The 18,325-nt window shown below is 40.0% G+C and overlaps 1 protein-coding gene and 1 long non-coding RNA gene across 8 annotated transcripts in view; one reads left to right on the top strand and one right to left on the bottom strand.

Annotated features, from left to right (window-relative positions):
• On the bottom strand, nucleotides 1-16,864 carry LOC140849004 (uncharacterized). Of its 4 annotated transcripts, none has more exons than XR_012130416.1 (3): nucleotides 16,522-16,864; nucleotides 15,138-15,255; nucleotides 1-1,103 (listed from the first exon to the last, which is right to left on the bottom strand). It is a non-coding gene; the product is annotated as an uncharacterized lncRNA (long non-coding RNA). The 4 variants fall into 4 exon arrangements; XR_012130414.1 differs by lacking the exon at nucleotides 1-1,103 and adding an exon at nucleotides 12,289-12,450; XR_012130415.1 differs by lacking the exon at nucleotides 1-1,103 and adding an exon at nucleotides 12,289-12,447.
• COPS3 (COP9 signalosome subunit 3) overlaps nucleotides 16,859-18,325 on the top strand; it is a 34,100-nt gene continuing 32,633 nt past the window's right edge. For all 4 annotated transcript variants that reach the window (XM_037019618.1, XM_037019616.1, XM_037019617.1 and 1 more), the window contains exon 1: nucleotides 16,859-17,015. In XM_037019618.1, coding sequence (XP_036875513.1) covers nucleotides 16,961-17,015 — 55 coding nt within the window. In that variant the 5' untranslated portion in view covers nucleotides 16,859-16,960. The remainder of the gene's footprint in view (nucleotides 17,016-18,325) is intronic.

The raw sequence follows: 18,325 nt of genomic DNA, 5'->3' as shown, positions 1-18,325 counted from the left end.
GATGGGAATAGGCATACTTGTCTTTATCCCCATCTTATGGGGAAAGCATTCAGTCTTCACCACTAAGAATCATGTGAGCTTTCTGCAGATACTTTTTATCAGATTAAGGAATTATTTTCTATGCCTACTGTTCCGAGAGGTTTTTTTTTAAATCATGAATGGATGTTGAATACTGTTACATGCTTTTTCTGCATGTATCAATTTATGAGAGTATATGGTTTATCTTCTTTGGGCTGTTAATATGATGGATTATATTACTTTTTAAACAATGAACAACTCATGTATTCCTGGGATAAATCCCACTTAATCAAGGTACATGACATTTTTATATATTTCTGAATTCATTTTGCTAATATTCTGTTAGGGGTTTTTGTGTCTATGTTTATGAAGAATATTGGTCTGTAGTTTTCCTGGAAGTTTAGATTGTTGATTTAATAATTCTTTTCTAATATAGCCTCCAATACTACATGATTTCTTCTAAGCACTGCTTTAGCTGCATCCCACATATTTTTAAATATTGTGTTTTAATTTTCATCCTGTTCAAAATATTTTGTAATTTTCCTTGAGACTCCTACTTTGACCCATAAACTGTTTAGAAGTGTTCTTTAATGTTTAAGTATTTGAAGAGTTTCCAGTTATCTTTTTGTTCTTGATGTCTTCTTCTATTACATAGTTTAGAGAACATGCTTTTTATGACTCCAACTGTTTTTAATTTGTTAAGGCTTGTTTTATGGCCCCCAATATGATAATATGATGGTGAATGTTCCATAAGCACTTGAAAAGAATGTGTATTCTGTTATTGGGTGAAGTGTTCTATATATGTCAGTTAGAAACAGTTGTTGATGGTGTTCAGTTTTGTTATTTCCATGATTTTCTATGTATTTGTGCTACCAATTACTCACAGAGGAATATTAAAGTCTCCAACTCTAAGTATGGATTTGTCCATTTCAGTTTTTTGTCAATTTTTGCTCCATATATTTTTAGGTTCTCTTAGGTTTATACACACTGGAGATTGTTATGTCCTGTTGGTGAATCAATTCTTTCATCATTATGCAATGCCCCTCTTCATCTCTGTCAATTGTCCTTGTAGGATCACTGTGAATCTACAAATATAATAAGAATCATTAGGGAATACTATGAACAACTCTACATCATACCTGATGCTAATACAGCCATCTCCAACTTTCTTTTGATCAGTGCCTGCACAACATATCTTTTCATATCCTCTTATTTTTTATCTTTGTATTAGTTTGATGTGAGTTTCTTACAGAAAGCATATACTTGGATCTACTTTTAATTTATTCTGGCAGTCTCGCTTCTCTAAATGCTGTGTTTAAATAATTCATATTTGATGTAATTATGTGTATGATTGGGTTTATGTCTACTATTTCATTATTTGTTTTCTGTTTGTTTCCTGTTTTCACTCCTGTTTTCCATTTCCTGACTTCCTTTGGATAAGGACCCTAAATTTTCTCAAGTACTTTTAAAGTATCTCTTGACCTTTCTTAAAATTAATTTTGTTATCATTAATCTACAATTACATGAAGAAACATTGTGTTTACTAGACTCCCCCCTACCCCAAGTCCCCCCCACAAACCCCATTACAGTCACTGCCCATCAGCCTAGTAAGATGCTGTAGAATCACTACTTGTCTTCTCTGTGTTGCACAGCGCTCCGCATGCCACCCCCATGTTATACATACTAATCGTAATGCCTCCTTTCTTTTTCCCTGCCCTTATCCCTCCCTTCCCACCCATCCTCCCCAGTCCCTTTCCCTTTGCTAACTGTTAGTCCATTCTTGGGTTCTGTGATTCTGCTGCTGTTTTGTTCCTTCAGTTTTCCTTTGCTCTTATACTCCACATATGAGTGAAATCATTTGGTACTTGTCTTTCTCTGCCTGGCTAATTTCACTGAGCATAATACCCTCTAGCTCCATCCATGTTGTTGCAAATGGCAGGATTTGTTTTCTTCTTCCAGCTGAATAATATTCCATTGTGTATATATACCGCATCTTCTTTATCCATTCATCTACTGATGGACACATAGATTGCTTCCACTTGGAATTTGTAAATAGTACTGTGATAAACATAGGGGTGCATCTGCCTTTTTTCAAACTGGGCTGCTGCATTATTAGGGTAAATTCCTAGAAGTGGAATTCCTGGGTCAATAGGTATTTCTATTTTGAGCTTTTTGAGGAACCTCCATACTGCTTTCCACAATGGTTGAACTAATTTACATTCCCACCAGCAGCGTAGGAGGGTTCCCCTTTCTCCACATCCTCGCCAACATTTGTTGTTGTTGTCTTTTGGATGGTGGCAATCCTTACTGGTGTGAGGTGATATCTCATTGTGGTTTTAATTTGCATTTCTCTAATGACTAGCGATGTGGAGCATCTTTTCATGTGCCTGTTGGCCATCTGAATTTCTTCTTTGGAGAACTGTCTATTCAGCTCCTCTGCCCATTTTTTAATTGGATTATTTGCTTTTTGTTTGTTGAGGTGTGTGAGCTCTTTATATATTTTGAATGTCAACCCTTTAGTGGATCTGTCATTTATGAATATATTCTCCCATACTGTAGGGTACCTTTTTGTTCTATTGATTGTGTCCTTTGCTGTACAGAAGCTTTTTAGCTTGATATAGTCCCACTTGTTCATTTTTGCTTTTGTTTCCCTTACCCAGGGAGATATGTTCATGGAGAAGTCACTCATGTTTATGTCCATGAGATTTTTGCCTATGTTTTTTTCTAAGAGTTTTATGGTTTCATGACTTACATTCAAGTCTTTGATCCATTTCGAATTTACTTTTGTGTAAGGGGTTAGACAGTGATCCAGTTTCATTCTCTTACATGTAGCTGTCCAGTTTTGCCAGCACCATCTGTTGAAGAGACTGTCATTTCCCCATTGTGTGTCCATGGCTCCTTTATCATATTTTAATTGACCATATATGTTTGGGTTTATGTCTGGAATCTCTATTCAGTTCCACTGGTCTGTGGCTCTGTTCTTGTGCCAGTACAAAACTGTCTTGTAGTAGAGCTTGAAGTTGGGGAGCAAGATCCCCCCCACTTTATTCTTCCTTCTCGGGATTGCTTTGGCTATTTGGGGTCTTTGGTGTTTCCATATGAATTTTTTAACTATTTGTTCCAGTTCATTGAAGAATGCTGTTGGTAATTTGATAGGGATTGCATCGAATCTGTGTATTGCTTTGTGCAGGATGGCCATTTTGACAATATTAATTCTTCCTAGCCAAGAGCATGAGATGAGTTTCCATTTGTTAGTGTCCTCTTTAATTTCTCTTAAGAGTGTCTTATAGTTTTCAGGGTATAGGTCTTTCACTTCCTTGGTTAGGTTTATTCCTAAGTATTTTAGTCTTTTTGATGCAATTGTGAATGGAATTGTTTTCTTGATTTCTCTTTCTATTAGTTCATTGTTAGTGTATAGGAAAGCCACTGATTTCTGTGTGTTAATTTTGTATCATGCAACTTTGTTGAATTCCGATATTAGTTCTAGTAGTTTTGGAGTGGAGTCTTTAGGGTTTTTTATGTACAATATCATGTCATCTGCAAATAGTGACAGTTTAACTTCTTCTTTACCAATTTGGATTCTTTGTATTTCTTTGTTTTGTCTAATTGCTATGGCTAGGACCCCCAATACTATGTTGAATAACAGTGGGGAGAGTGGGCATCCGTGTCTTGTTTCCCGATTGCAGAGGAAAAGCTTTCAGCTTCTCGCTATTCAATATGATGTTGGCTGTGGGTTTATCATATATGGCCTTCATTATGTTGAGGTACTTGCCCTCTATACCCATTTTGTTGAGTTTTTATCATGAATGGATGTTGAATTTTGTCAAATGCTACTTCAGCATCTATGGAGATGGTCATGTGGTTTTTGTCTTTCTTTTTGTTTATGTGGTGGATGATGTTGATGGATTTTCGAGTGTTGTACCATCCTTGCATCCCTGGGATGAATCCCACTTGGTCATGGTGTATGATCCTTTTGATGTATTTTTGAATTTGATATGGTAATATTTTGTTGAGTATTTTTGCATGTATGTTCATCAGGGATATTGGTCTGTAATTTTCTTTTTTGGTGGGATCTTTGCCTGGATTTGGTATTAGGGTGATGTTGGCTTCATAGAATGAGTTTGGGAGTATTCCCTCCTCTTCTATTTTTTGGAAAACTTTAGGGAGAATGGGTATTATGTCTTCTCTGTATGTCTGATAAAGTTCCGAGGTAAATCCATCTGGCCTGGGGGTTTTCTTCTTGGGTAGTTTTTTGATTACCGCTTCAATTCCTTTCTTGGTAATTGGTTTGTTTAGATTTTGTGTTTCTTCCTTGGTCAGTCTTGGAAGGTTGTATTTTTCTAGGAAGTTGTCCATTTCTTCTTGGTTTTCCAGCTTGTTAGCATATAGGTTTTCATAGTAGTCTCTAATAATTCTTTGTATTTCTGTGGATCTCCATGGCCTGAGAGACTATCTCTTTTCCCAGATTGGGGAAGTTTTCAGCAACTACCTCCTCAAAGACACTTTCTATCCCTTTCTCTCTCTCTTCTTCTTCTGGTATCCCTATAATGCGAATATTGTTCCATTTAGATTGGTCACACAGTTCTCTCAATATTCTTTCATTCTTAGAGATCCTTTTTTCTCTCTGTGCCTCAGCTTTTTGTATTTCTCTTCTCTAGTTTCAATTTCATTTGTCATCTCCTCCACTGTATCCAACCTGCTTTTAATACCCTCCATTGTGCTCTTCAATGATTGGATCTCTGACCTGAATTCATTCCTGAGTTCTTGGATGTCTTTCCGTACCTCCATTTAGCATGTTGATTTTTATTTTGAACTCCCTCTCAGGAAGAGTCACGAGGTCCATATCATTTAAATCTTTCTCGGAAGTTGTATTAATAATTTTACTCTGGACAAGGTTCCTTTGGCGTTTCATGTTTGTGTTTGGCGCCCTCTAGTGTCCAGAAGCTCTATTCTGTAGATGCTCAGCCCCTGAAGCAATGTTGGGGGTCGCAGGGGAGTGGTACTTGTGCCTGGGGGTAGGAAAGAGCTGTTCCCCGCCTCTGGACTGCTGTGCCTGTCTCCACTGCCTGAGTCAGTGGGCCAGGCACACAGGTATAAGTTTTTGTCCCAGAGCAGCTGGATATGGATCCCTGCTTTCCACAAGCAGCCAGAATCCCAGTCTCCCCAGGAACTCCGCCTGTATTAACTTTCCAACCCAGTAGTCGTGCCAGTCTCATGAAAGCACCATGAAATGTAGGTTTGTGCTCCCAGAGCAGATCTCCAGAGCTAGGTATTCAGCAGTCCCAGGCCTTCCACTCCCTCCCTGCTCCATTTCTCTTCCTCCCGCCGGTGAGCTGGGGTTGGGGAGGCGCTCGGGTCCTGCAGAACCACAGCTCTGGTACGTTACCCCGTTCGCTGAGGTCTGCTCTTTTCTGCAGGTGTGTGCAGTCTGATGTGTCCTCTTTCCTGTTGCTCTCTCAGGATTAGTTATGCCAACTATATATTCTAATTGTATATGGTTTTAGGAGGAAGCCTCTGTCTCTCCTCTCACGCCACCATCCTTAATCCTTTTCTGTATCTCTTAAATTTTTTTACTACATCTCTTTGAATAGTTTTTTAGTGATTACTTTAAGGATTATAATACACATTTAACTTTTCACATACTAGTTGGAATAAATATTTTACCACCTCAAGTATTTACCTTCCCTGTCTCTGTTGTAGTTGTCCCAGTTTGCATCTACAAACACTGGAAGTCCTTTCAGAAATTTTAGTAAGTTTTCTTTCTTCTGAGCATGTCCTTGTTTCACCTTCATTCCTGAAGGATACTTTTGCTCCATGTAAAATTGTGTTGGCACAGAGAAGACAAGTAGTGATTCTACAGCATCTTACTACACACTGATGGACAGTGACTGTAATGGGGTATATGGGGAGGACTTCGTGAAGGGGGGAGTCTAGTAAACATAATGTTCCTCATGTAATTGTAGGTTAATGATACAAAAAAAAATTATGTTGGCAGTTCTTTTCTTTCAGTGCTTGGAAAAGTTTGTTTCACTATATGTCTTCTGGCCTCGTGTTTTCTGGTGAGAAGTCTGCACTCATTCTAGTCATTCTTCCCCTGTATTCAGTGCCTTGTTATTATTTGGCTGTTTACAACATTTATTTTTGTCTTTTATGTTGATGTGTTTGATGGTTTTATTATGATATGTCTGGTGGTGGATTTGTTTGAATTCATCCTACTTGGGGTTTGGTGAGCTTCTTCAAACTGTAAATCTAAATCTTTTGCAAAACTTGGGAAGTTTTCAACCATTATTTCTTCAAAAATTTTTTTCTACACTGCACTCTTTCTTCTGTCCTGGAATTCTAATGATATGAATGTTAGATCTTTTGGTATTGTTCTACAGGTCCTTGTTTTATAATTTTTTTTTCTGTCTGTTCTTTAGTTTGAACAATCATCCTCACCAATCCTTTCCTCTCTCATTTCCATTCTGTGTGTCTCATGCAGCATTCCCCCCACCCTCAGTTATTGTGTTGATTTTACAATTTCTAGGGGTTCTCTTCCCTATCTTCTATTTCTCTGCTGCAAATGTCTGTCTTCCCATTTGTTTGAAGGTGCTCACCTTATTTTTTGGGGCATAGTGATGATCGTCTTAAAGTCTGTCTAATATTCCCGACATCTGTGTCATGTCCTGGTTGGCATATGGTTGTCTTTTCCCTTGTGAGAATTTCACATTATCTGAGTCTTTAATACATTGAGTAATTATGGATTGAATCCTGAACATTTGAACATTGTATTATAGATGCGGGGTCTTACTCAAATCCTGTGGAGAATGTTGATATTTTTTTGTTTGTTTTGCTTTGTTTTAGAAGGCAATCGACCCAGTTAGCTCCAATTCACTATTTCCTACCAGCCTTTTGTGGATTATAGCTTCATTAGTTCAGTTTTCAAAGCTGTTACAGTGCAATTCAGGTCTGCCTTGTACGTGTACTACTACCCAGTGTGTCAGTCTCAGACCTGGGAAGTGGTTTACCCCATAGTTCAATTCCCAAAGCCTCTGGTGTGCAATTTAGGGTATACTTCATAGCACATTACTTGGAGCTGAGACCATGAATTCACACAGCTTTATGGAATCATGTTTTTGACATATCTGATTTCCTTAATACTTTCAGTCGCAGGGTATACACCCTGATGTAGTATTCTTCAGCTCTCTTGTGTTTGGAGTTTGTTGAGCTTCTTGAATCTGGATTTGTAGTCATCATCAAACTTAGAAGGTTTGGGCCTCTCTTCAAATATTCTGCTTCCTGACTACAGGGACTCCAACCCTATGCTGTAAATTCTGATATTGTTTCTATGTTATGTATGATTGGTGCTCCCATTGTTGGGAAAATTGAGACACATCATAATCAAATTGCTCAAAACCAATGATAAAGAGAAAATCTTAAAAGCTGCCAGAAAAATAAAGACACATTATCCACAGAGGAACAAAGGTAAGGAAGACAGCAGACTTCTTATCAGAAATAATGCAAGTGACATTAAAAAAATGTGCAAAGGACTGGAATAGACATTTCTCCAAAGAATACATATACATAGATGGCAAATGAGAACATGAAAAGATGGTCAGCATTGCTGATCATTAGGGAATTGCAAATCAATGAAATACCACTTCACACCCATTAGGATGGCTATTATAATTGTTTTATAAAAAACAGAAAATAGCAAATGTTGGTGAAGATATAAAGAAATCAAAACCCTTGTGCATGGTTGGTGGGAATGGAAAATGGTAAGTTATGGAAAATGGTATGGAAATGCATCAAGAAATTAAAAATAGAATTACTGTATAATCCTGCGATTCCATTTCTGGGCATTTACCAAAAAGAATTGAATGCAGCAGCTTTAACAGGTATTTGTACATCTATGTTCATAGCAGCATTATTCACAACCACCAAAAGGTGGAAGAACCCAAGTGTCCATCAATAGATGAATGGATAAACAAAATGCAACATATACATACAATGGAATTTTACTCAGCCTTGAAGAGGAGGGATGTTCTGACACAGGCTACAACATAGATGAACCTTGAGGACATTATGCTAAGTGAAATAAGCCAGTCACAAAAGACCACATAATGTAGGATTGCATTTACATGAAATGTGCAGTATGTAGGCAAATCTATAGAGACAGAAAAAGTAGAGAAGTCGTTATCAGGGAGGATAGAATTAGGACTAACTGCCAATAGGTGTGGGATTTCTTTTTGGGGTGATAGAAACTCTGTGGAATTAAGTAGTGGTGATGGTTGCACAACACAGTGAATATATTCAAACCCACTGAATACACTAAATATATTTTAAAATAGTGAATTTTGATATGTGAATTATGTATAGAAAATAAGTATAAGGGTAAAATAAAAGGAAATAGCCTTTTAAAATATATAAGTCTACAAGGAGAAATAGACAAATTCACAATTACTGTCAGAGATTTTAATTTCTCTGTCTTAAAAGCTCATAGAACTAGTAGACAAAAAGTGTGAAAGACTTGAACAATGCTGTCAACCAACATGACCTCACTCACGTCTGCAGAGCACTCCATGTGACGATGGCAGCAGATGCATTCTTGTCCAGCGCACATGGAACATTTACCAAGATAGGCCATATTCAGGGCCATAAATAAACCTCAACACATTTAAAAGGTTCCAAGTCCTACAAAGTAGATTCTCTGACCACAATGGAATTAAATTAGAAAATGAGGACTCAAAGATCTCTGAAAAATCCCCAAATGTTTATAAACTGAAATCACACTTAAAAATAACCCAGGGATCCCTGAAAACTACAAGATACTCTTAAGAGAAATTAAAAAGGACACTAACAAATGGAAACTCATCCCATGCTCCTGGCTAGGAAGAATTAATATTGTCAAAATGGCCATCCTGCCCAAAACAATACACAGATTTGATGCAATCCCTATCAAATTACCAACAGCATTCTTCAATGAACTGGGACAAATAGATAAAAAATTCATATGGAAACACCAAAGACCCCAAATAGCCAAAGCAATCCCGAGAAGGAAGAATAAAGTGGGGGGGATCTCGCTCTCCAACTTCAAGCTCTACTACAAAGCCACAGTAATCAAGACAGTTTTGTACTGGCACAAGAACAGAGTCACAGACCAGTGGAACTGAATAGAGTTTCCAGACATAAACCCAAACATATATGGTCAATTAAAATATGATAAAGGAGCCATGGACATACAATGGGGAAATGACAGTCTCTTCAACAGATGGTGCTGGCAAAACTGGACAGCTACATGTAAGAGAATGAAACTGGATCACTGTCTAACCCCTTACACAAAAGTAAATTCGAAATGGATCAAAGACTTGAATGTAAGTCATGAAACCATAAAACTCTTAGAAAAAAACATAGGCAAAAATCTCATGGACATAAACATGAGTGACTTCTCCATGAACATATCTCCCTGGGTAAGGGAAACAAAAGCAAAAATGAACAAGTGGGACTATATCAAGCTAAAAAGCTTCTGTACAGCAAAGGACACAATCAATAGAACAAAAAGGTACCCTACAGTATGGGAGAATATATTCATAAATGACAGATCCACTAAAGGGTTGACATTCAAAATATATAAAGAGCTCACACACCTCAACAAACAAAAAGCAAATAATCCAATTAAAAAATGGGCAGAGGAGCTGAATAGACAGTTCTCTAAAGAAGAAATTCAGATGGCCAGCAGGCACATGAAAAGATGCTCCACATTGCTAATCATCAGAGAAATGCAAATTAAAACCACAATGAGATATCATCTCACACCAGTAAGGATCGCCATCATTGAAAAGACAAACAACCATAAATGTTGATGAGGTTGTGGAGAAAGGGGAACCCTCCTACACTGCTGGTGGGAATGTAAACTAGTTCAACCATTGTGGAAAGCAGTATGGAGGTTCCTCAGAATGCTCAAAATAGAAATACCATTTGACCCAGAATTCCACTTCTAGGAATTTACCCTAAGAATGCAGCACTCCAGTTTGAAAAAGGCAGATGCACCCCTATGTTTATTGCTTGGGTTTATCACAGAACCCAAGAATGGACTAATAGTTACCAAAGGGAAAGGGACTGGGGACGATGGGAGGGAAGGGAGGGATAAGGGCGAGGAAAAAGAAAGGATGCCTTATGATTAGCATGTATATTGTGGGGGGGGCACAGGGAGAGCTGTGCAACACAGAGAAGACAAGTAGTGATCTTACAGAATCTTACTATGCAGATGGACAGTGACTGTGAAGGGGTATGTCAGGGGGACTTGGTGAAGGGGGGAGCCTAGTAATCATAATGTTCTTCATGTAATTGTAGATTAATGATACCAAAATAAAATAAAAATAACCCATGGATGAAAGAATGAATCAAAAGAAAAATTAGAAAATATCTTAATCTGAGTGAAAAGGAAATATAACATATCAGGATGCAACAAATACAAAAATTTTCAGGTTTCCATTAAAACAGTGGTACTTATTTAAACAGACATTTCACTAAAGAAAGCATATAGAAGGCCAATAAGCACATGAAAACATGTTCAATGTCATTAGTCACCAGGGATATGTAAAATAAAGTCACAATTAGATACCACTTTACATCCATGAGGACAGCTAAAATTAAAAAGACTGAACATAGCAAATGTTGACAAAGATGTGGAGAAACTGGAACTCTCATACACTTCAGATGGGAATGTAAAATTTCTCAAACACTTTAGAAAACAGCTCAGCAGTTTCTTAAAAAGTTAAATATACACCTACTGTTATTATCCAGCTATATTATTCCTGACTATGTCCCAAGAGGAAAGAAATATATTCTTATGAAGATTTGCACATGAATGGTTACAGAAGTTTTATTTATAGTAACCAAAAAGTAGAAACAACCCAGATGTGTCTATCAATGTATGACTAAAAAACAAATTATAATATGTCTGTATAACAGAATACTATTTAGCAAGAAAAAAGGAACAAACAAATGACAATTGCAAAACATGGATGAGTCTTAATTATGGTGAGCAAAATAGACCAGTCAAAACAGTATGATTCCGTTTATATAAAATTCTAATGAAAACTAGTCTATAGTGATGGAAACCTATCAGTGGTTTCCAGGGAATTGGGGATGTGGGGAGGGGAGAGATTACAAGATGACACAAGGGAACTTTTCAGGGTGATGGATATATTCACTACCTTGATTAAGGAGATAGTTTCACAGGTATGTATATAGGTCAAAACATATCCATTTTTATCAAATTTTTATCAAACTTTGTGTGAAATTTTTTGAATGTTAATTACATCTCAATTTAAAAACAAAAGTTTTACCCAAGAAATAGGGAGAAAACATGAGTGAAATGGAGATGACGTTCAGATTGCTATTCATATTCAACTTTTCCCAAATCTGCAATCAGTTCATCCCTTGAATTTTCCAGTGACATGGACTGATAAATTCCTTTTAATTAAACCAGTTTAAATTGTGCTTTCTGTCACTTGCAACTTGGAGTCCTTAATAGTACAATCCTGACCTCTGAGCAATTGGGATGCAGCCTAAAATGGGAATTGGTGTAGGTCTGAAGGAATCTGAGGCATCAGATATTTTTTTGAATTTTAAAAGTAGAAGTGGAAGGACCCAGGAATTCCCCTCCTAGAAATTTACCCTAAGAATGCAGGAGCCCAGTTTTAAAAAGACATACGCAGTCCTATGTTCATCGCAGCACTTATTTACAGTAGCCAAGAAATGGAAGCAACCTAAGTGTCCATCAGCAGATGAATGGATAAAGAAGAGGTGGTACATATACACAATGGAATATTATTCAGCCATAAGAAGAAAACAAAGCCTACCATTTTCAACAACATGGACAGAGCTAGAGGGTATTATGTTCAGTGAAATAAACCAGGCAGAGAAAGACAAGTATCAAATGATTTCACTCATCTGTGGAGTATAAGAACAAAGAAAAAACTGAAGGAACAAAACAGCAGCAGAATCACAGAATCCAAGAATGGACTAACAGTTACCAAAGGGAAAGGGACTGGTGTGGGAAGGGAGGAATAAGGGGGAAAATGGGGCATTACAATTAGCACACATAATGTAGGGGGAGTACACAGGGAAGGCTGTATAGCACAGAGAAGACAAGTAGTGATTCTATAGCATCTTACTATGCTGATGGACAGTGACGGTAATGCAGTATGTAGTGGGGACTTGATAATGGGGGGAATCTAGTAACCACGGTGTTTCTCATGTAATTGTATATTAATGATACCAAAATAAAAAAATTTTTTTAATTGGCTTTTAACTCTGAAAGAATAAAAAAGTAGAAGTGGAAGGAAAATCCTCCAGAAAACAGGTGAGTGGTCTCAAGTGTCCTTGATTCTGTCCATCTTCCCAAGAAACAAGTTTGACGTGGCTGTGGATAGAAACATGGACCTGCTGAGATGATAGGAGAAAGATAGTGAATCTGGGAATATAAGGTATTTTGAAGCCAGTAATTTACATCACTACATTGTAGAAAATGAAAACTGTTGGAAAACAGATTGCAAGATGGTATGGCATGTTTCTGTCTGGTTTCCTTTCTCTCACCCTCTCACCTCACATGGTCTGTAAATCCTTGCTCCTGTGGAGGGTTGCAGCTGTCCCACTGACTGAAATTGAGTGCTGTTTCCATCCCTGCATTTCTAGCCCAACCAATATATACAGTGAATAAAAGTTCAGGCTTTGGAGTCAAAGAGAAATAGGTTTGAATCCTAGTGCTGCCAGTAACTAGCTGTATCTTTGGCCAACTCCTTAAATCTCTCTGAGCATCAGTTTCTTCTTCTGAACAATTGGAAATAAAAATTGTATCAAATAAGGATAGGCTAGGTTAAGGTGCAGCAATCATCTACCCCAAAATCTCAGAGACTTAATAAAATTAATGTCTCACTCTTTGTAGTAGGCAGCCTTTAACCTGGCTCCTGGCCAGCCTTGCCTCCTGGGACTCACATTTGAAAAATTCCTGCTCTTGTGTATCAGCTGAACCCAGGTTACAAAAAGACTGTGATATCAGTGTTGCTTCTCTTTTCTCTCTGTCACTCACTCTCTCTCTCTCTCTGCTGTGTTGTAAGCAACAACCTCATGGAGAGCCCAGGTGGCAAGGAACTGAGAGAATCCCCAGCCAACAGCCATCAAGTGACTGAGATCCTGAAACCTGTGAGTAGCTGAATCCTTCCGAGAATCATGTGAATGAGCTTGGAAGGCAACGGCTTCCCTGTCAAGCCTTCAGATAAGACCACAGACCTGGACAATGCCTTGAGTGTATCCCTTTGAGAGACTTGAGCACAGGCACCCAGCTACGCCTGATCCACAGAAATTGTGAGATGATAAATGTTTCTGAAACTTAAATGTCAAGCCTCTAAGTTTGGGAGTCACTCGCTACGTAACTACCTGTCCAGTGTGGGTTGGGAAGGGGTGCTTGACCTACCCTAGTCAGGGTCCCAAGCTGATGGAGGCTCTATCCCAACCCTAGAAGGAAGTCCACACTGGCACTTAAAAGTACCACACCAGAATGACACATGCCACTTCTACTTGTGTTTCGTTGGCCAAATGATGTCACATAGTCATACCTAACTTTAAAGTGGGACGGCAGGAAAAGAAATGGAGTATTTGTGAATAGGTCCTTTGACTCTCGCCATAAAATCTGCCTTGAAGGACTGTTGTGGGGACACTGGTGTTAAATGCTGTATCACAATGCTTGAAGCTACAAGTAAGAGAAAACAGCACAAGGACTTAAACAATAAAAGCATAAATGTAAAGGGAATTTGTTGGCTCATATCCTTTGGCTGAAAGGTCTAGAGGCAAGATTGCTTAGGTGAGACTGAATTCAGTCACTCAACAATGCAAAAGGCTGGTTTCTTTCTGTCTCTGTTTTCTGTATTTTGCTATATTAGCTTTATCCTAATCCCTGCTCCCCTCAGTGCCCCAAGGTGGCTACCAGAAGGCCCTGTGACTGTGCACTTTCTTGCTCAACCCAGCAGGGAAGAGCAGTCACAAAAGTCCTGAGCTTTCCTCTGATGGAACCAGCCTAAGTCATATGCCCACCATGGCCTGAGGGGGATGGTGAAGTAATGTGAGGGTGGTTTCACTAGATCACCTGCTCAGATCTCCAAGTCAGGTTTCCTGGAACTGATTGGATCTCCAAACAGAAACAGAGTGTGTGGAAAGTGTTTACACTGGTATCTGACACTGCTCTTTTCTCCCTCAGTATTATCTATTACTCCTTTCTTTCAAGTGACTTCACTTGGTAAACATATTTCAGTGATAAATTTGTAAATACCTACGGGATCTGAAAATTGAAAAAGCTGGACAAATCTAAGAGATCAACAGTATTGTTATAATTAGCAGCACTCAACTGAGACATGCCAGGATCCTCCTCATTCAAGATATCTGGCAACACTGGCATTTCTCCTTTCCCAGAAACGCACCCAGCTTGTTTGGGTCTTAAGATCTTCACATACCACACTTGTTCCTCTTTCTCTGGAAATCTTGTCCCCCAGATCTCTTTTAACTCGCTCCTTTCCATCCTTCAGGTATCAGAAGCATTTCTTGACCTCCTTACACCCCATCATAATGTGATTTTCCTCATAGCATGTATTAGCTATCTGAAACTATTTTGTTTATGTGCTTGTTTATTGTTCTACTTCTCAAACCAGAACTTTATGGAAGCAAGGACTTTACTGCTTGCTCACAGATACACTCCCAGCATCTGGCACAGGGCTTGACACATATTAGACACAAAGTAAATATGTGTTCAAAGAATAAAAGAATAGATGATTAAATATAGCATCTCTACTGCTGTGAAACTGTTTGTTGTAAAGTGTCTAGAGTAATTGCCAGATTTTACAAATGACTGGCTTAAAAAATACAAATTAGAATACATTTGGTTATCCTTGTTACTGCATCTCTTTCAGTCACTTCATTCTTGAGTGGGGGAGAGAAGGGTGAAACCACTGTTAGCTGTTTTTAAATGAGTGTAATAGGTATCCAGGCTCCTCTGCATCACACACAGTCCAGATGTTCTCAAACTTCAGTGTATCTCAGAATCACCTTCAGGGCTTGCTAAAGTCAGATTTCAGGGCACCAACCTGAGTTTCTTATGCAGTAAATCTAGAGTGGGGTCCAATAATTTTCATTTCGAAGAAATTCCCAGTGAACACTGATGCTGCTGGTTGGGGAACCACCCTTGGAGCTTGGAACCACAATCTAAACAGGTAACAAATATTTAAAATATGATTAGTAGCTGTGGCTACTTTGAATTACTATAATGCTTTACTTTTCTGCAACACTTTTGACTTTCATTGAAATCCATCTACATCCATGGAAATGTGTCCTGTAAGTCAAAATGTCTATCTCACATGTTCCAAAAGATCAAAGATTGAGGACCAAATGCTATTACAGAACATTCAGGGGCATCTTCATCTTACAGTACAAGTCTAAAGTCATTCATCTAACCATGTCCTGAACTCACCAATTTATTTCTATCTCTCCTTTCACGGTACAATTATTACTATTATTATATTTCATGTCAACTATTGCAATAGCTTTGTAAATGGCTCTCTGAAGTTATTCTTGTGAAGCTAGACAATTTTTTCTAAATGTAAATCCAGTCATGCTATTTGCTTACATAAAACTCTCAGTGGCTTCCCAGTCTTCTCAGGGAAAAGCCCAGTATCTTTAACAGCTTACTTGACATGGTCCCTCTCTACCTTGCAGCCCCATCTCATACCACTCCTCTCCAATCACCATGACCTCCTGTCAGTTCCTCAGTCTCCCTTCCAACACAGGGTCTTAGCACATACTGTCCTCTCACTTAGAAAAAGTTCTTCTCCTTATCAACTTCTACTCTTTCTTCAGAGCTCAGCTTGTGTCATTTCCTCAAGAAAGCCATCTCTGTTGTTCCCAGGCTAAGTCAGTTTCCTCTATACAGGATCTTACAGAATGTTGTTGCTTCCGTCAGAGCACTACACTTATCGCGGGTCTTTGTTCATTATCTGCAAGCGAGAAGGATAATGACTGTTTTTAATCTGGTGTATCCTTAGCACCCAGCCCAGCACTTTGTAGATGCTCAATACACATACGTTGGATGAAATTTTAAAACCATGTTGTTTACTCATTTTTACTATGCACCAAATCCTGTGGTAGGCCCTGAAGGGTACGGAGATAGTAAGACAGAGGCTTGACCTCACGGGACTCCATGCCAGGTAAGCACAATGGATATGGTATGGATTCTGCAGACAAATTTCTACAACAGAGTGGCTATAGGAGAGGAACAAAGTGTTTTCGGAGTCAAGTGGAGGAGGGACAGATTGATTCCGGATGGGGAAATCAATTCATTCCACATATATATCTTGAACGAAGATAAAAGTTTTATGTGCTAAACTATAAGAATTTTTACAGAGGCCAAGTAAATTGTCCAAAGTCACACAGCTACAAAGCGGTTGGAAAAGGATTTGAACCCAGGCTGCTTACCTGGCTCAATCTACATTCTTCTGCTTCACAAGAAAAGCCTCACGGAAGAGGTAGCAATTAAGCTGTACTTGGAGAATTTGGCAAATCCTAGCAAAATGACTAACAAAATCCGAATTCCCAGTAGAATCGGGAAATTTTGTGCCCGATCATGAGTTTAGCTTTCTCGCTGCCCACCAGCCCCATTAACCAGAGAGAGGGTCGTCTCAGGTGCACAGAATAGAGGACAGAAAGCTAACTTCCGGCTCCGGCGACTAGCGGAAATGTTTCCATAGAAACAGAAACTCTTTCTCCGGTAGGTAAGATATCGCGGTGCTTGACTGGCGGAAGTGATGTAAGACGCTTTTAGGGGCCTGCAGGGGGACGACGCGGCCCCTCCTCCCAGAGCGGCTGCGTTTTCCCGCGCGAGGTGCATTTGCCGCTCGGGCCGCCGGGGGGAAACATGGCGTCTGCCCTGGAGCAGTTCGTGAACAGTGTCCGACAGCTCTCGGCTCAAGGTGAGGCTCTGGGCCGCTGGGTGGGTCCTCCGGGCGACGGGGACGGGCTCGGGGTGGCGGCGTGAGGCCGCGGCGGGACCGGGCGCGGCTGAGTTTGGGCAGCCCTCTCGCGGTCGGGCTCCGCTGCCCCAGCCGTCGGCCCGTGCACCGGGCGGCCCGTCTGCCTTCCCGCCCTGGGGCCGCCCTGACTCTCCCCGGCTCGGGCCCCTTCCATCCCGGAGCTCGGCTTGACAGTTTGGGGGCGGTGACTTCCGCTGGACACCTTCTGAGCGCCCGTTGGTTCCTCCGGCTCCCTTGTTCGCTGGGATTGGTGCAGCGTCTGGTCCGTCCCGGGCTCGCCGGGCCGCGCCGGCCTAGGCCGCGGCACGGGCGGCCGGCGAATCCTTTCTGGGTGCCTTGGCCCCGAGGCGCCTGGCGGCCCTCCGTTGCTTCATTCCGCTTGGGAGGCCTCCGCGCCTGTTTCAGTCCCGCGGAATGAGGGGGGAGCTCTCGCTAGCAGGGCTCCATTTCTGGGGGTAGAATTGTGACCATGATTACTTTGCCATTAATTTTCATGCTGTTTGGTTCATTCATCTCATCACCTGAATAGAGAGCCCTGGGCTCATAATTAGTAACTAGCTGCTGGCAGTGGAGGCCTCTCTAACCGCTCGGTTTCTTCAGCTGTGAGATAGAAATTAGTCACTACTTCACATAGAGTTGTTAGGACTGAACGAGAGAAACCATGTAAAAGCATTTGGAACAGTACCTATTAGATGGGGCGCAATAGATACAAATTACTGTTAACGGTCATTGATATAAAGTTCTAGGAACTGCTTGACCTTGGACATCGCCTTTAATCTGTTGAGTCTTAGCTCCCATTTGTAAAAATGGAGGGGTGCTGTCCACCTCACTATTGTTGTAAGGCTTAACTGATCAGGTGTGGAGTGATGCTCAATGAAATACTTCTCCCTCGTTTCCTTTATTATTAATAGAAACTAGGTTCACGGGTAAGGCAGAGACTTGCAGTCTCTGTGAGTGAAGAAACCATTCATTCATTCATTTATGCCATGAGCACTTAGTTTCTACGGATGTAGTGTGTTTAGATTTGGGTTGGGGTACTGTCTCAATCACTCCATGTGCAGAGCCACTTACTTTCCCTGGGGCAATTTCTCCTTTGCAAAATGGAACTAGGGCTGTTGAGCATCAAATGGGGTCACTTACCTAAAAGCTTCTATATTCATACTCTGTGCAAGACACTGTTTTAGGAAGAGTCTGCCAGGCAAAGATAAATATCTTACTTTAACTGCCTGTGTCTTCTCTGCCTCATGCTC

The sequence above is a fragment of the Manis javanica genome, chromosome 4, assembly GCF_040802235.1.
Source record: "Manis javanica isolate MJ-LG chromosome 4, MJ_LKY, whole genome shotgun sequence".
NCBI classification, from domain to species: Eukaryota; Metazoa; Chordata; class Mammalia; order Pholidota; family Manidae; genus Manis; species Manis javanica.
The sequence above is the reverse complement of the archived record's forward strand: the minus strand, read 5'-3'. Positions and strand labels throughout refer to the sequence as shown.